We start from the raw sequence: 16,469 nt of genomic DNA, 5'->3' as shown, positions 1-16,469 counted from the left end.
CCATCCATCCCTCTTCAATTCTCTAGGGCATCTCAGGTAACTGAAGGCAAGAAACCTTACTAACTCAAATGGTAATTAGAGATTCAGAGACCATATTGTTTACTCTGTAGTCAGGCTTCAGAAAACATTATAAGGCAAAAAGCTAACTGGAAAATCAGCCTTTTACCTTAAGCTAGTGTCCTCTTATGTTTGGTTTTGTTTTCAGAAATGTTAAATGGCAGGGTTGCAAGGTGGGATAGAAAAAATAACATAATGAATGCCTGACATTTGAAGCCTTTATACAGTAACTCATAACCTGTTCTAAGATTTAATACGACTTGTGTGTGAGAAACTCTTAAGTGTTCCCTCTACATGCATTACTCTACTTTGGCATCCATTACCTGATGTGTCTATTACTGTAACTATTAGTATCTATTCTTGAGCTTCTCCTCTGCATTCCTGTTACCTAAATTGTAAATGTCAAGCACTTTGGAAGCTGTCTTTTACCAGGTACACTGTCAAATATACTGCCTTTACTGTTAGCTTTTTTATCTTCCATGCTGCTGAGTACAGATGGTGCTGAGTACAGAGTATTCCTTAAAGCAAGAAATAATTGCAATTTAGGAAAGCTTTTAATAAATTTGAACTGTTGGTGCTGCAAAACACAATTATATTCCTGAGTTCAGACATGCTTATGTGATTTTAGCTTACTTGCAGACAGTTAGCTAGATAGGATACTGCTGCCTTTTTAGCTACACGTTATTGACATAACTTGTTTAACTTCAAGCTATTTTAACCCCACATTCACCTCAGCAATCTATACATTAAGTATTCAGTCTGAGGTGGTTAGCTGCCCTCCTGTCTTTTATACTTGATGGAGGCAGAGACACAATTGAGGATGCTGTTCATCCCTTGGTCTTGGTCATCTGTGTACCAGTTTTCCTCCGTCTAAGGGAAGCTAATATTATCCAGGTAGTCCACATGGGAATATTTAACTGAAGTGAAACCTGTCCCTTATTATTTGAAACTATTTCATAAAATGAACCAAATCAAACATTTTGGAGAATGGAAGAGGATCTCAAAGCAAGGAATAATAATTTCTTCATTACAAGTGACAAATTCTTTTATCCATAGGTTACAATGAAGATTATTGCCATGTCACCTTCTGGCTTCTGGCAAAGCAGGAGAAATCGGTATGACCTCTTGGTGACATCTCTTGGAGTTATATGGGTCATACTTCACTTTGCCCTACTGGTAAGGTATACAAAATGCAATTCCAGTGATTAAAACTATTTTATCTTGAGGCACCAGCAGGGGGATTGCTGCTATATATATACAGATAAATCTTTGAGAGTTTACAAAGGCTGAAATATGTCTGAAAGAAACTAAGCTTGATGCTAAGAATGATTGTCTTGTACAATCATGTAGGGCAAAAATTGTCTTACTGAAGCAAGTTAGAGTCTGTAAATGTGGTAGGAAACAAGCCTTTAGGAGGGATGTAAGTGACAAAAGGAAGGAGACTGAAGAGAGTGAGAGCACTTGTTAACAGAGGTTTTATGAGCATGAAGGAAGAAAGAGGCAAGGTACAGAATACAAACAGGATCAGAGGACTGAAAGAAGACATAGGTTCAAAACTGCTGAACTATACAAACCCTCACAAACCTAACAGTGATTCTGTACCACTGGTTTTGGTTAAGGGGCAGTATTTAATTCAAGAAGACATCAAGGAGAGAGGGGAGGAAATCATCTCTCACTTTATTTCACAGAGTTTTTAAAATTTAACTATACTCCTGGTTTCTTTATTTACAGGGGAAGGAGAAGGGATGGTTGATACTTGTCATCAGTAACAAGTTGTCAAAGTTAAAACCCTATCATGTCTGCAGGATTTTCTTTTGTCTGCCCCATGTTCTGTTTGAAGAAAAACCTGTTTCATGTGATTAGTCATTTTGCCCTAACATTCACAGTTTCTTCCTGCTACTAAATAGCTTGGAAGGCCTCAGGAGTTTCTGTAATCCAACAGCTTCCTAGACAAGTACGCTGGGCCTGATGGACACGATTAATAGGGGACTGAAGGGTTTTTGGTGATATGTGGGGAGGTTGGGTTTGTGTTCTTTATATTGTTGCTAATCAGTTATGATTTCTCTTCTTTTATATGGGGACTGGCCTACAGTACTAGAAAATCAGTTATCATGATCTGTTCAAGAGATTCCTGGGGGACCATGCTTTAAGTCTTTTGTGTTTGTGTTCCAGAATGCCTACACATACATGATGGGGGCATGTGTAATTGTCTTCAGGTTTTTCTCCATTTGTGGGAAGCATGTAAGTATAAATTTGGAACTACAATTACTGCAGTGCTCATGTATAGATTAAAGGACTAGATGCTGGGCATCTCTCATGCAAATTCTGTAAGGCTCTGTTTTCTAGGCAAAAAAAAAAAAAAAGAAGAAGAAAATTCAAACAGCTAAACAGCAGTCTGCAACTTTACATGCTGTATTTCAAATGTCAGGATTTTAAGTAGATTGTATAATAATGCTATGGTTACTGAAAAAGCTGATTTTTTTTTTTGGAAAACAAAGTGCAGCTGCAATACCATAGCTTTTAAAAATGCTCTCTACAACTCTGAACATAACTGTGCTACTTTCAGCCCTTTCCATTTCAGTGAGGTGTGATGGGCATGCTGTTTTTCATTTTCACTGCTAGACTATTGTAGTGGTGGTTGGATGCATCATCTTATTACGATAGTGCTCTCTTTAAAAAGTTTCTTTTTCCAGAGTGCAGGTCTGTGGTTTTCGTCTCTACAGTGTATGTCTTGTCACAATAAAGGATTTATATTCAATTTAAAAACAATTTTGGCCCAAGATGTTCTTCTGGAAACACTGGGATGGTGACAAAGCAAGTCACTTCTCAAGTTTACATTTCTTTTGTGTTTGGATTTCCTCTGGTATAATTGAGAGTAGACTGGCAGAATGAGCATAAGAAGAGAACAAACACATTTATTTAACAAGTGGTGACACTGCATTCCCTTGCTGTAGAACTTCTTAGACTATCCAAATATTTTCTGTGAAGTCTGACATATTAAAGTAAATGTGATGAAAAAACTGCTGTACTAGGTTGCCAGGGTTAAGAACAGTAAGTCAAAGAGTTTGTTCAGTAAAGATAAAAAGTTTTGGTTAAATCAGACAACACAGAGCCTGTTGAGCTTTGGAAGTCAAATGAAAAATCCTTGCTTCTCCTATGGAGCCAGACCAAGTGATTGCCTTCAAAGCTTTCTGATTGATTCTAGAGTTTTTTTCAAGGTTTTAACCTAGTCATTTGTACTTTCATGTTACCAGCTGTATCAGTTTCACTAATTTACCCGTCCTGATGCAATTTGATGACTAAAAGTCAGCTGGAATTTGGCATGATTATAAAGAAAAATAACACCCTCAGTCCCATTAAAGGGAATTTTTTATCATATCCAAAGTATTTAAAATGTCAGGACAATCTAGGGCAATAAATTTATCAAGAGTAAAATGTAAAATATACATGCACGGAAAAGTAACATCTCTTATCAAGGCACACAGCCTATGAAGTTTTCAAAATTATGCTCTCAGTTTGTGTTCTTTGGCCAACTTCACAAAATTAAAGACTCACAGAGTGGTTTGGGTTGGAAGGCACCCTAAAGATCATCTCATTCCAACCCCCCTACCATGGGCAGAGACACCTGCTACTACACCAAGTTACTCAAAACCCCATTCAACCTGTCCTTGAACACTTCCAGGAATGGAGTGTCCACCACTTGTTTGGGCAACTTGTTCCAGTCCTCACCACCCTCACAATGAATTTCTTCCCAATACCAAACCTAAACCTCCCCTCTTTCAGCTCTTTCAGCTTAAAGTCACTTACTCTTGTTCTGTCACTACATGCTCTTGTAAAAAGTCCCTCTCCAGCTCTCTTGTCACCCCCACTTAGGTACTGGAAGGCTTCTGGAAGGTGTCCCTGGTCTTTCACAAACTCCCATGAGAAATTACTGGTTTAAAGAAGCTGTACTGATCTTAAGGAAATCTTCTTCTCTATATGTGAAAGTATTCCTTTAGGTAGGCAGCAGTATCTGTGGTTTCTGTCTAACAGTTAGGATCACTTTTAGGTAAGCCCAAAATAGTTTATTGCACCACTGTTCATGCAATGCCAATGCTGATACTTCAGGAGAATACTGATCCTAGGATATTATAGTTAAGGTTATGCTGTACCATCACTGTAATATCCTGCACTGTATTACCCTATATTACTTTTTGAGGAGCAACATCTTGACCTTGTAAATGAGGAAGATATGCTGATGTCTGTAACAAGTAAAAAGCACACACAGTTCAAATCACATTCATAATGTACCATTTTACTGAGCTCATCCATTAATGAATGTGTCTAAAGGATTTGTTGTCAAAATGGCAAGTACAAGAACACACTTTTATGTTTTATCTTTGCTTTCCTGAATGCTGTCATGGATTGCTTTTTCTCTGTCTTTCCAGGTAACACTGAAAATGCTTCTCCTGACTGTGGTTGTCAGCATGTACAAGAGTTTCTTCATCATAGTGGGCATGTTCTTACTGCTTCTTTGTTATGCTTTTGCTGGAGTGGTGTTATTTGGTACAGTGAAATACGGGGAGAACATCAACAGGTACAGTATGGAGTTCCCAGCTCGCAGGGATGTTCTCTAAACTGCCTGAAGAAATCACATTCTGTTAGAGAAGTTTATCTGTGATAAAAAACAGACAGATCTGCAGGTCTGCCTGAAGAGCTCTAAACAGAATTTCTGATAGGAGACACTGAGCCATATTTCCAGTCCTTGTGCATTGAACAAATGACACCTGATACAAGCCAGAGCAGACTGAGAGCTGCTCTTCGTTATGCCAGCTGAAATATGATCCAAGCAGTACTGTGCTTGCCCACAAGATGCTGAAACACAGTGTACCTACTGCATCTTATTGACACCACCCAGGAACAGGATCCATAGAGCAGGCTGATACAGATAGGAGGCAGTTCTTTGAATTGGCTGTTAGCTGGAGATTTCCTGGTCATCATCAGGCTTACAAAAGGAAATGGAGACAGGAAATGGGATCTGGCTTTGAGTTTTCTTTAGTTCTCTGATAAAATGAGCTAAAATACTCAGACCTCTTCTGAGCTAGAGTTCAGTTATTGTATCTTAAGTCATTAAATAAATAATTCAATGGGCTCATTCAAATACTGTAATTATTTTTAGTTTAAAATAGAAGAATATGAGAAAATGGAAACATTTTTTTCTTGCCAACATTGTAATTCTGGGAAGTGATATGATCTCTCACTCTCAATCTTTCTCTCTCTCTTTCTTTAAAACAGACATGCAAATTTTTCATCAGCTGGCAAGGCTATTACGGTACTCTTCAGAATAGTTACCGGAGAAGACTGGAACAAAATCATGCATGACTGCATGGTAATTACAATACTGCCAGAGATAAGTAGACAAGAAATGAGAGATACCCTTCCATCTCAAACTGTTTTCAGTATCTTAACTTTGTACAAGGAATGCTGAGCTTGCCTTTATCTCTTCAAGAAAATAATGTTCACTAAACTTCAGAACATGATGCATAAATTGCAGTTCCAGTCTCATACTCACAGTATAGTATTTCATAGAGCTAGACCATTAGATGACTTAAAACCAAAAATAAACAGATGGTTTCAAAATCAGAAACACAGTAAGTCACTTTTTCACTATTATCTCTGCTTTGACTGGGGCAAGGTGTCTTTCCAGATTTACCTTGTCTTTGATTCCTGCCCTTTGGTTTATTCCATGTGAATGATAGTCTTGATGACCTCAAAATTCCTCCTTGAATCGTTATATTTTGCCCAAGTAAATGTTTGTCTGAGCTTTCCATTGCAAGGAAGATCATATGCCTCTCCTTTTTAAAATTAATGAGCAGGGAAGAAACATTTTGAAAATCACTGAGCTTCAAAGCACCAGCTTGTTCCTGTATGATGGCATAATGCACAATGTGCCCTCTGTGTGGTGGTAAGATCTATGCCTCAGCCTTTTTTGTCATAACTCTTTCTTTCCTGATTTCTGTCTTCTAATAGAAGAGAAGCAACCTGCCCACAATAATGCCCACAGTATTATTCCCTAACTGGGAAGCCTTAAAGAAACAACAGTATTAAATTTATTATTATTATTATTATTATTATTATTATTATTATTATTATTACTACTACTACTACTACTATACTTTGTTTTCTTTTGTTTTGAAGGTTCAGCCTCCATTTTGTACACCAGATAACAGCACCTACTGGAAAACAGACTGTGGAAATTATGCTGGTGCTCTTATGTATTTCTGTTCTTTCTATGTCATCATTGCATACATCATGCTAAATTTGCTTGTTGGTAAGTGAAAATAGACATTAATAACAACAAAGTGCATCTTGGCATGTAGTATGTTAGATGTGAGTCTGTTGTGCTGTTCAGGTATGAGGCTATCTTGTACCTTCAATGTTACCTTGCATGCACATAATGATTTTGATACTTCTTTGGCATGGGAATGCTAAATCTCAGGAAGTTTGGGAAGGAAAACTCTTGGAACAATGAGATATTTTCTATTTGTAGAGTAGAGTTGCTCTACAGAACATTGTTTTCTAAGCTTTTATTTCTTCAGTTAACTTTTGTTCAAACATCATTGGAATTCACTTAATTGATCTTAGATGTTATATTAGGCATCTCACCAGCATTTAAGATACAGGCTTAAGATCCAGTTTTTAAAAAGCATGGTGAATACTAGTGTGGCAAGACAGTACATTATGCATTCAAAATCCTTGTCTTAGCATACAGGCATTTGTTAATGAGGAGTTTGCACAACAGAATTAGATGTTACACTGTAACTACAGGCTTTCTTTAGGGTGTATTTTCTTCTTGTGGTTTTCAGCTATCATTGTTGAGAATTTCTCATTGTTTTACTCAACTGAAGAAGATCAGCTTTTAAGTTATAACGACCTAAGGCATTTTCAAATAATATGGAACATGGTTGATGACAAAAGAGAGGTAAGAAATAATAATTTCTTGATAATAAGAAGAGTTACAGTAAATTTCCAGTTTTTCTTGAGGGGGGGGGAAGTGTGACAAAATTCTCTGAGCAGTTACTGTTCAAATTTGAGATGTGAGCATGATCTAATGTTTTTGATGGACCTTCACATATTAACCTGTATTCTGTGAAGTGCTTATAATAGCCGTTTTACAAACAAACACACCTATTTATAGGATCAATATAATAGCATCTTTCCTCCCATCTCCCTGAGAGTTCCCTTGGTAGTCTACAGATTCATATCCATTTTTTGTGTCTGATCTCCAGAAGATCTTTGCTGAGATTTCAGCACTGCAAAATTCTTATGGTGAGGCGATGCAAGTATGGGCTGGGTGAGATTAAGTGGGCTGAAAACTGTCTGCATAGGCAAGGTGGGGGTTGGCAGGACAGGTTCTGGTTGGAGGCCAGGAACTCCTTGTGTGCCCCAGGGGTCAGTACTGGCTCCAGTCCTGTTCAATATCCTCATTAATGACACAGACAGAGTGGCAGGGAGCACCCCCAGCACATTCATTGATGACTCCAAGCTGGGCAGAGTGGCTGATATGCCACAGAGTTGTGCTGCCATCCAGAGGGACCCTCACAGGCTGGAGAAATGGGCTCAGAAGCCTCATGAAGTTCAGCAAGGAAAACTGCAAAGTCTTGCATGTGGAGAAGAATAAACCAAGGCACAGTACATGCTGAGGCCACCCAGCTGGAAAGTAGCTTGGCAGTAAAAGACCTGAGGGCCCCAGGGGACACCAAGTTGAACATGAACCACCATTGCCCTTGTAGAAAAGAGGGCCAATGGTATCCTGGGCAGCATCAGACAAAGTATTGCCTGCAGGCCAAGGCAGAGAAGGTCCTTTTGCTCTGCTCAGCACTGGTGAGGCCACAGCTGGAATCCTGGTTTGGTTCTGGGCTCTTCTGTATACAGAGAAACAGACATACTGGAGAGAGTCCAGCAAAGGGACACAGAGACGATGAAAAGACTGGAGCTTGTCTCATGAGAGGAAAGGCTGAGAAAACTGGCACTGTTCAGCCTGGAGAAGGCTCAGGGGGATCCCATCAATGTGTATAAATACCTGCAGGGAGGGTGCAAAGAGGACAGAGCCAGACTCAGCTCAGGGCTACCCAGTGACAGGTCTGAGGCACCAGGCACAACCTGAAACACAAGAGCTACCTCTCAGCATCAGGGAACTGTTTGTCACTGTGCTGATGACTGACCACTGGCACAAGTTTTCCTAGGGAGTTTGTGGAGTCTCCATCCTTGGAGATATTCAAAAGCCATCTGGACCTGATCCTGGCTTTAGGAGATCCTGATTAAGCAAATGGGTGAGATAAGGTGAGGTCCGGAGTTTCCTTCCAACCTCAACCATTCTGTGATTCTGAAATGAGAATAACATCTGGAAGACTGAGCTGCTCAAATGCCCACACAAATTAAATCATCATCTGAAAGATTCATGACATCACTGAGATTTGAATGTGAACAACATTATGGTGAAAGTAGTTGGTTGTCTGTAGTTGGCTCGTGGCTGTGCTGGAGAGGGAAGCTGCAGTCTGTACTCTTGAGGGTAGAAATCCATGGTGCCCAGCACTGACAGAATCTCTCTGATGCAGAATACCATACAGCAAAAATAGTTCTGGTGAGGCTCGTTTAGCAGAACAAAAGATATTTGAAGATTGTGAATACAGCAGTTTCAGAGAGAAGTACACTCAGTCTTAATTTTGTAACAACAGATAGAAGTTGTTGTCACCAAGAGTTATGGATGTGCTGCCTCTTAGAGCAGATAACCTTTAAAAAGCCAGTAAACTCTCAACAGTCTCCTGCTCATTCAGAGATGCACAGAGAAGGGCACAGGTTTACAACAAATTATAGACATGGCTATGAGTGTTTAAACTATAGTTTAATTTCCATTTTACAAAGGCAGCTCTTTGGGAATATGATTCTAATTACAGATGAATGCAAATGGGGAAACTAAATCCCCAAGCAATTTTGAAAAATTCTGGCAAAATGAACGGCATAGATTCTCATTGTATATGAGTCAAATAACCACAAGACTTCTGTGAATTTGCTGAAGAACTGGCTGAGTGTGCACATTCTTCAGCAATGAGTTCACAGCGACTTAAATATGCTAGGAGAAATAGTTTTTCTCTCAGTGATCAAGTTGAATGTCTGAGCTGGTTGTTAGATCACAGTAATAATTTACCATCAATTGTGCAATTTAACACAGGGTGTAATCCCTACCTTCCGAGTGAAATTCCTGCTGAGGCTTCTGCGAGGCAGGCTGGAGGTGGATCTCGACAAGGACAAGCTGCTGTTCAAGCACATGTGCTATGAAATGGAGCGGCTCCACAATGGTGGTGATGTCACTTTTCATGACGTGCTCAGGTACATTGAGATTTTCTCCACCTTTTTAGAACAGATATAACAGCCTTTCTTTCCAGGCTATCAGATAGCCATTAGCCACAGAGGCACTGTAATTTTAAATGTTTTAAAAAAATTAGATTTCCCTTTTTTTTCCAACAAAAATATTAGTGATGGCAAACAGAGATCCTAGGGAAACAGCTCTAAATAATTTTAACATTTACATTGCAGGAGGTTTGTCACAAACTACAGTCACATGTTCCTCTTGTATCCCAACTAATGAAATGTACCTTCAAGTGAAGCAACATGACAGTGAGCCTGATAGAAATGAAATTGAAATGGGAACATTATCCAAGCGTAAACACTTAGGGGGGAAAAAACCCCAAACCACCACAAATGCCCTAATTGCTTACAGTTCAGCAGTTCACCTGTACTGTTCAACCTCAGCTCTCAGGTTGTAGGTGATAAGGTCTTTGTTTTGAGGACAGTAAGTTTCTTCTAGAATTATCTCAGCAATTTTTTTAGCTTCAAATGTGAATTTACTGTGCACACCTGAATTATGTATTTTCACACTAAGGTCTTAAGTATGAGCTTTGATTCTCTAAAAAATGCAAAGACACCAGAAATTAAATAAATTTTCCTTCCAGCATGCTTTCATATAGGTCTGTTGATATCAGAAAAAGTCTTCAACTGGAAGAGCTGCTTGCCAGGGAGCAACTGGAATATACCATAGAAGAGGAGGTGGCCAAACAGACCATACGAATGTGGCTGAAAAAGTGCTTAAAGCGAATCAGAGCAGTAAGTCAAGCTAAAGCAGTATCTAAATGGTTGCATCAATTGAACTGCTCAGCAATGCTGGAATCTGTGTCCCTATGCTTCATTTACTTTGGAGTCATGATAATACTTATTTGAAATTTGTAGCAGTTGCTAACTGAGCAAAAAAAAAGTTTGTTACAGCCCTACAAAAATAGAGTTGTTTGTTGCAACTCAACAGTGCTACAAAAATAAGCATCTTTTGAAGGCAAAAACTGTATTCCTGTCCAAACTTTATCTGTCTTTTCAGTACAACAGGAAGGTGCATATGCAGAGACCAAAGTCAAAGGAATAAAGAAAAAAAAATTTAATTAGATGAAACTTTATAGGCCTAATCCTTCCTCACATAATGTAATTGTATAATTTCCTAGCCTCTGCTGGCAGATGAGAAACCCATAGATGACTCTCCAGATGGAGCCTGTATTAAGATAAATCATTTGAGTGAGCCATTACAGTTACTGTGTGTGCAAATGAGCAGAGTGTCTACATGGAAAGCAGGTGTATGGACCAAGTCACAACCTGGTTGCATCGATGACCGATTTTTCAGTTACTATGAGTCTGACTCCAGGTTTTGACACATATATTTTTTGTTTTTATAAAAAATTACTTCTTGTGGTATGAGATTTTCCATAGTGAACTGTCATCATGGTATCTGTCTTCTGTTTGTAAATTTATACAAATACTTAGCTGGATATTTTGAATATTATGTACATTCCAGCTGAAACCTCAGTGTTCAATGATACATAGTTTCATTTTGATTTCATCTCTGTGATAATAATGGCAGTAAATTTAATCTCAGCTCTCAGTTCTGGGTTTGTTCAACTCTGTTGTTCGTTTCATTATGATATTGAACTACGCTATGTTAAAGTAAATATGCTATTCATTTCACTCTAATAATATGGTTCAGATCATTTCACATTCTATGAAGCTTTTATAAACTGAATGTAATTATGGAAGTTAAGATATATTTTTAAATTCTCTTGTTATTCTCTAAGTCTCCCTAGAGGGATCATGTGAAAACTACCCAGGAAAGTGAAACCCTTCCTAAGTGCTGTTTATTTTAATTTAAAAGAAAATTAGATTGTAAAATCCTAATGGTAGTAGGTTTGTTTTTCTGTTTGTACTGTAAGTCTATACTTAGTCCTAAGGTTTTCACTACTATTTTATTCAGTTTTATTGTCAGCCCTCTCCAAAGCCCATGAAAAAAATCAGAATTTTTTTATTGCCTTCATATAATTCCCTATCAATCTATGTAATTCCCTGTGAATCTCTATCAATTTCCTGTTTTCTTTTTCTTTGCAAGAACTTTTAAATGATAAATTCAAAACTTCGTATGGTTTAAACCAAAAATTGAGCAACATGCCTTCCACTTAATGTAGTTCATAAATTTCATCCTCTATTCCCTAAAGGTTAGAAATATGCTAGAATTCAGTTTATTTAAATAGCAACATCTAATACATTGATTTTTATTGATGCACCTGGAATTCACAGCTGGTGCTCACTGTTCAGTTAAATATTTGGAATACTTTTTAAAAAAAATCAAACATGGTGTGGCAGAGCAATGAGAACATTTTCTTCATGACATACTGTACCTTGATAGAAACAGCAGCAGTCGTGCAGCATTATCCACAGCCTACGAGAGAGCCAGCAGCAGGAGTTGAGCCGGTTTCTGAATCCTCCCAGCATTGAGACAACACAGCCAAGTGAAGATATGAATGCTCTTAATCAAGATAACAGTGCACAGCCAGAGGTATGTTATCCAGAAAAGTATCAGTTACTCATAACAAATTCAGAAAACTTCCATGTTTCTTATTTGTTCTCTTTTAAACATCGTTTTAACTGCAAAAAGAATTTAAAAATAATACCTTGTTTTACTTCAGTCTTTGCCATCAGATGCAAAGGCAAGATGCTCTGAGGCAGAAATTCCCCAACATATTTAGCTGTCTAGCTGTCTAGCTAAAGGGCAAACTCAGCTGTACGACTCTGTCACCCCCAGCTTTCAGTTCTTGCTTGAGCTGTGTGCAGGCTTGGGGAAGTGAAGCGTTCCATTTACGGCATTCTGAAGTCGTGTTTACACTGAGAGGGAGAACACTGGGCATGCTGGGACCTCTGAGCAGGATAGGAAGTACAGAAGGTACACTATAAGGCCTGCTTTCCACAATGGTTGTAGTAGGCTGAGAATAATTTCATACCCTTCATTAGGACAAATGACATTGAGAGCACACATGACCTTTTTGCTTTTGTCTGTTAGCAGTAGTTTTCTGAGGTATTTAAGAGCAGAAATCATGCTGCCCTAACCAATGACAATATGTTTTGTTTGTATTATTTGATAAGGCTTGAAACAGAATAGAAGGGTATCCCTTCCTAGAGTTACCTAGGGGAGCTATGACTGAGACTCTTTTTTGTCTGTTCAGACAAGTAGCCAGCAGCAGCTCCTTAGCCCGACACTTTCTGACAGAGGTGGCTATAGACAAGACACTGGAGATGCTGGGAAACCTCAGCGGAAATTTGGACAATGGCGCTTGCCATCAGGTAAGTGAGAAAGGCTTATCAGTAAAGTCCCCACATGCAAAATTGCTATTGTGCAATAACGAGGCCAAGAAAGGCTTCATGATTCGCAATTCACCCTCCTGGCTGCTTTCATCAGGGCTTTCCTGTCCTCATGCCTGTTGGAATAAAGCAGTTTTTTCTTTTCTTCACAATTCAGAAAGTTTGGAACATGGGCTCAAGCATTGCCCTGTACAAGTGGTTACATTTTTTACTTTTTCATACATTTGCTCAGGACCTTTTACATCAGTCAGTACTATTCTGAATTAGAGTGCTGCCCTCAAAGGCTGCCACTGTTCAGACCCTAATCACATCTAAGTGGAAGCAGGAGGGACAGTAATGCTGTTCTGTGGACTACCATTGACCCTATTTTTGTTGCTAGTGTACTTGGCCAAGAAACAGGATAGTTAAAAGAAAGCTTTCAATCCATTATTTCCATTTAAATATCACTGACCAACGAAGATCAACATTTTGTTGGAAAAGAGAGAAAGAGTGAGATGAAACATGGTAAGGAGGAGTCATACTCCTGTAGTCAACTGCACAGGTTTTTCAAGTGAGAAAGAATGAATAGCTCAGGGTTTCCTTTCTTAGCAGTGATCTTGTCTGTATCAGTTTTGAACATACCTCAGTGGATGGTCCTAAAAAAGAGTGTAATTTCCATGCACAATACAGCTGTGTTATAAGTAGTCTGCCTCCAGTACAGCAAAGACAGGTATTTAAGATCATGAATAGCATAATTAAGATCAGTTGTGGGAATTATATACTTAGACATGTGGTTTAGTGCCGTACCAGAAACTTGTACCTGTTTCAAACCCTAGGCCATTGTAAAGTATCACTTTATAGATGTAGCTGCCAATCCTAAAAGCACGTCCCCACCCCCACCCCACCTTCCTCATATTTACTACTTTCACTGTCTTGCCAGCAGGGTAGCTCATGTAAGTACTGCCTAAATCATTTAGGTTGCAATTAGCTGGATAAGAAGAGATCTTTTGCATCAGTTATTCCAGCAGAAGGAAATGAGGCACTGCTCAGTTAAACTGCTCTGCCAGCAGATTAGTGGGAGCAGTGTGAACATCTGGAGCTGGGAAAACAAACAAACAATGAAATTAGAACAAAGCCCTACCCTCTCTGAACTAAATCAGTTTAAAGGTGCCCTAATCTAGCTAGTTCTCTATACCTGAATTCTAAGCAAAAATATTCAAGAAGCAGATCTAATCTAATACAGAACTTTCTGTTTAATTTCCTAGCTCCCAAACCAATAAGCCATTCAGTGTCTTCAGTCAACCTCCGTTTTGGTGGACGTTCAACTATGAAATCTGTTGCATGCAAAATGAATCCCATGTCTGATGCTGCTTCCTGTGGGTCAGAAGTCAAGAAATGGTGGACAAGACAATTAACTGTGGAGAGTGATGAGAGTGGAGAGGATCTTCTTGATATCTGAGAAGCGTTTAAGTAATTTCAGTCACAATCTGATTTTCTATGCTTAGAATTAAAGATGCTGTGATGTATGATTTCTTTAAAATCAATGTCATAAATTTTCTCTTACGCTTATCCTCCTGCCATATGAAGTGTAGCACACACTTCTGTGTTAGAATTGACTTCTGTAGGTACTAACTGTACTCTAAGAAACTTGTATATACTATAGCAGTACTAACAAAGCCAGAAAGACTGTAATGCCTTCAGCAGACAGAGCATTGAAAGGTGTCATGTGTTCTGTAAAACCATAGTGGAAATTTGATATACGCACCTCTGTGTTTTCCTTCAACCTTTACCATACTTTAAAGGGGCAACACTTTACAATACAGGGGTAATGTATTTCTTCTCGTCGTGTTTTCCTTACTTAGTAACATTTCTTTAGAAAAATTTTATTATTCACAAATGACCTGAAGAGGTCAGCACTGACTTCATGTTCAAGGGAAGTATTTTTACTAAGTACAGATACTGAATTACAATTCTAAGCTTTCACTGGACCTTTTTTAAAAATATGCAAGATACAGGATTACTCATTTTAAAATTAGAAGGTGAGGGATTGGCTTTTAAAATGTATATATCTTTGAGGTACGGTTAATTATGCAAAGAGCTTGATTTTCATAGAGAAAATGGGGGGGGGGGAGGGGGAGGAAAAAAAAACATGAAAAACTGTGCATTTAAGCATCCAGCAGAAGACTTTCACATGAAAAACATGGGTTTATGCTTCATTTTCAGCCTATACTGGTTACATATACGTGTGGTGTCATTATTCTTCTTTTAATTGGGTCCCATTTTTCTTGTGTACTCCTAAGATTTTCTTCTTGTCTGTGGTAAAAATTAGCATGTTGGGGATTCTAATTACAAAGTAGTGTTGTATGTCTTTAAAAACACATTCAGTTTTGACTGCATAGGTAGAATTTTACTTACCCATGTTACTGCTCATGCTACAGGCCTGCAAAGGTAAGGCATGGCGCTGTTCTGTGGCTGAGTACCTTTGTCCCTTTTATCCCAGCACATCCTGTTTGACATGTTGGCCTTCACTTGTTTTACAAGGCACCAATAGCGCTACATTATCACCAGTGAAAAAGCAGCTATCGCTGTCCTAAAAGCTTTTCCAGTGGAAGGCCAATGCTATACGGATATGGAGGCAGAGAAGGAGAGCCAAGAAACACAACCACGTTTGCTAGTTCCAGAATCTAAGGCTGTCAAAAAAGGTGGGGTAAAATTGTGCCCTTCCCTCAGGGAAGAACTAAGAGGTTGCAGATTTTGTTGCTTGGCCCCTGACTAGGTTTTATAGCAGAGCTGGGACCTTTCTGTTACCATTGTTTCCTATGGAAATGATAGTTTGCTCTAACATGGCCTGATGTGAGATCTTGTAAGAGGCTCACAGTTTATTTACATCACCACTTCAAAAATATATCCTTTCAAAAGCAGACAAAAGCCAGTGTTTTGCAAATTTTTCTGGCCAAGATATTAATCTAAAATGGCCAGAATACAACAGTGAAAACACACAGATGCCTTCACCAAAAATGCAAAATTAGTTTTGACCATGAAATACAGCTTTCTTGGCATCTGTCAATGTTTTTTCCCAGTGTATGGTTGAACATTGTTTAGATTTTTTTTCTAAAATAATGATATTGAACTCATCTGTATTTTGTGGGAGGTTTATGTGTTTTGGGGTATATTTAAGTTTAAATCTAGTCAATTGTAACTCTATAGTAAAAGAATATGTGCATTCTCTTGTTTACTAGATCATGAACCATCAACAAAACTTCATATGCAAATTCATTACTTTGTTCTGTTTTGTGCTTGTTTAAGTTGAGCTTTTGTACATATAACAAAAATACAAATATTGGATTTATAAAAGAGAGTATCTTTGACAGTTCAATAATACATTGAACTGCAGATCATTCTTGCTGCAAGCCTTCTTTTTAAAAAATCTGGCAAACATTTTTTCCTTGCCTTACAGTACACTGTCAATAAAAGTGAGTTGCTTTAAGCAATATTCCTCCCTCTGGTTTTCATTGTAAACTGCATTGGCTCTATGTGGCTCATCCATGATAATGCTGCATAGTAACAATCTCTGTGGTTTGTGCAGGTTTATGTAGAGGTGCTTTCAGCAATTGAGGGTCTTTGGTTTTTTCACTCTTGCAATTGAGGGTCTTTGGTTTTTTCACTCCAGCAACTGACCTCATCAGTACTGCCACAGGGGTCTCAGTCAAAAGATGGCGCTAAAT

The 16,469-nt window shown here is 38.5% G+C and overlaps 1 protein-coding gene across 1 annotated transcript in view; it reads left to right on the top strand.

The window, feature by feature from the left end:
* Positions 1-16,235, top strand: part of NALCN (sodium leak channel, non-selective) — a 225,785-nt gene extending 209,550 nt beyond the window's left edge. Inside the window, exons 34-44 of the mRNA XM_059839301.1 lie at positions 1,114-1,233; positions 2,230-2,298; positions 4,485-4,633; positions 5,332-5,425; positions 6,235-6,367; positions 6,903-7,018; positions 9,269-9,426; positions 10,050-10,200; positions 11,816-11,965; positions 12,630-12,747; positions 14,010-16,235. Of these exons, the coding sequence (XP_059695284.1) occupies positions 1,114-1,233; positions 2,230-2,298; positions 4,485-4,633; positions 5,332-5,425; positions 6,235-6,367; positions 6,903-7,018; positions 9,269-9,426; positions 10,050-10,200; positions 11,816-11,965; positions 12,630-12,747; positions 14,010-14,203 (1,452 nt within the window). The 3' untranslated portion in view covers positions 14,204-16,235. The remainder of the gene's footprint in view (positions 1-1,113; positions 1,234-2,229; positions 2,299-4,484; positions 4,634-5,331; positions 5,426-6,234; positions 6,368-6,902; positions 7,019-9,268; positions 9,427-10,049; positions 10,201-11,815; positions 11,966-12,629; positions 12,748-14,009) is intronic.
* Positions 16,236-16,469: the final 234 nt, after the last annotated feature.

The sequence above is a fragment of the Haemorhous mexicanus genome, chromosome 2, assembly GCF_027477595.1.
Source record: "Haemorhous mexicanus isolate bHaeMex1 chromosome 2, bHaeMex1.pri, whole genome shotgun sequence".
NCBI classification, from domain to species: domain Eukaryota; kingdom Metazoa; phylum Chordata; class Aves; order Passeriformes; family Fringillidae; genus Haemorhous; species Haemorhous mexicanus.
The sequence above is the reverse complement of the archived record's forward strand: the minus strand, read 5'-3'. Positions and strand labels throughout refer to the sequence as shown.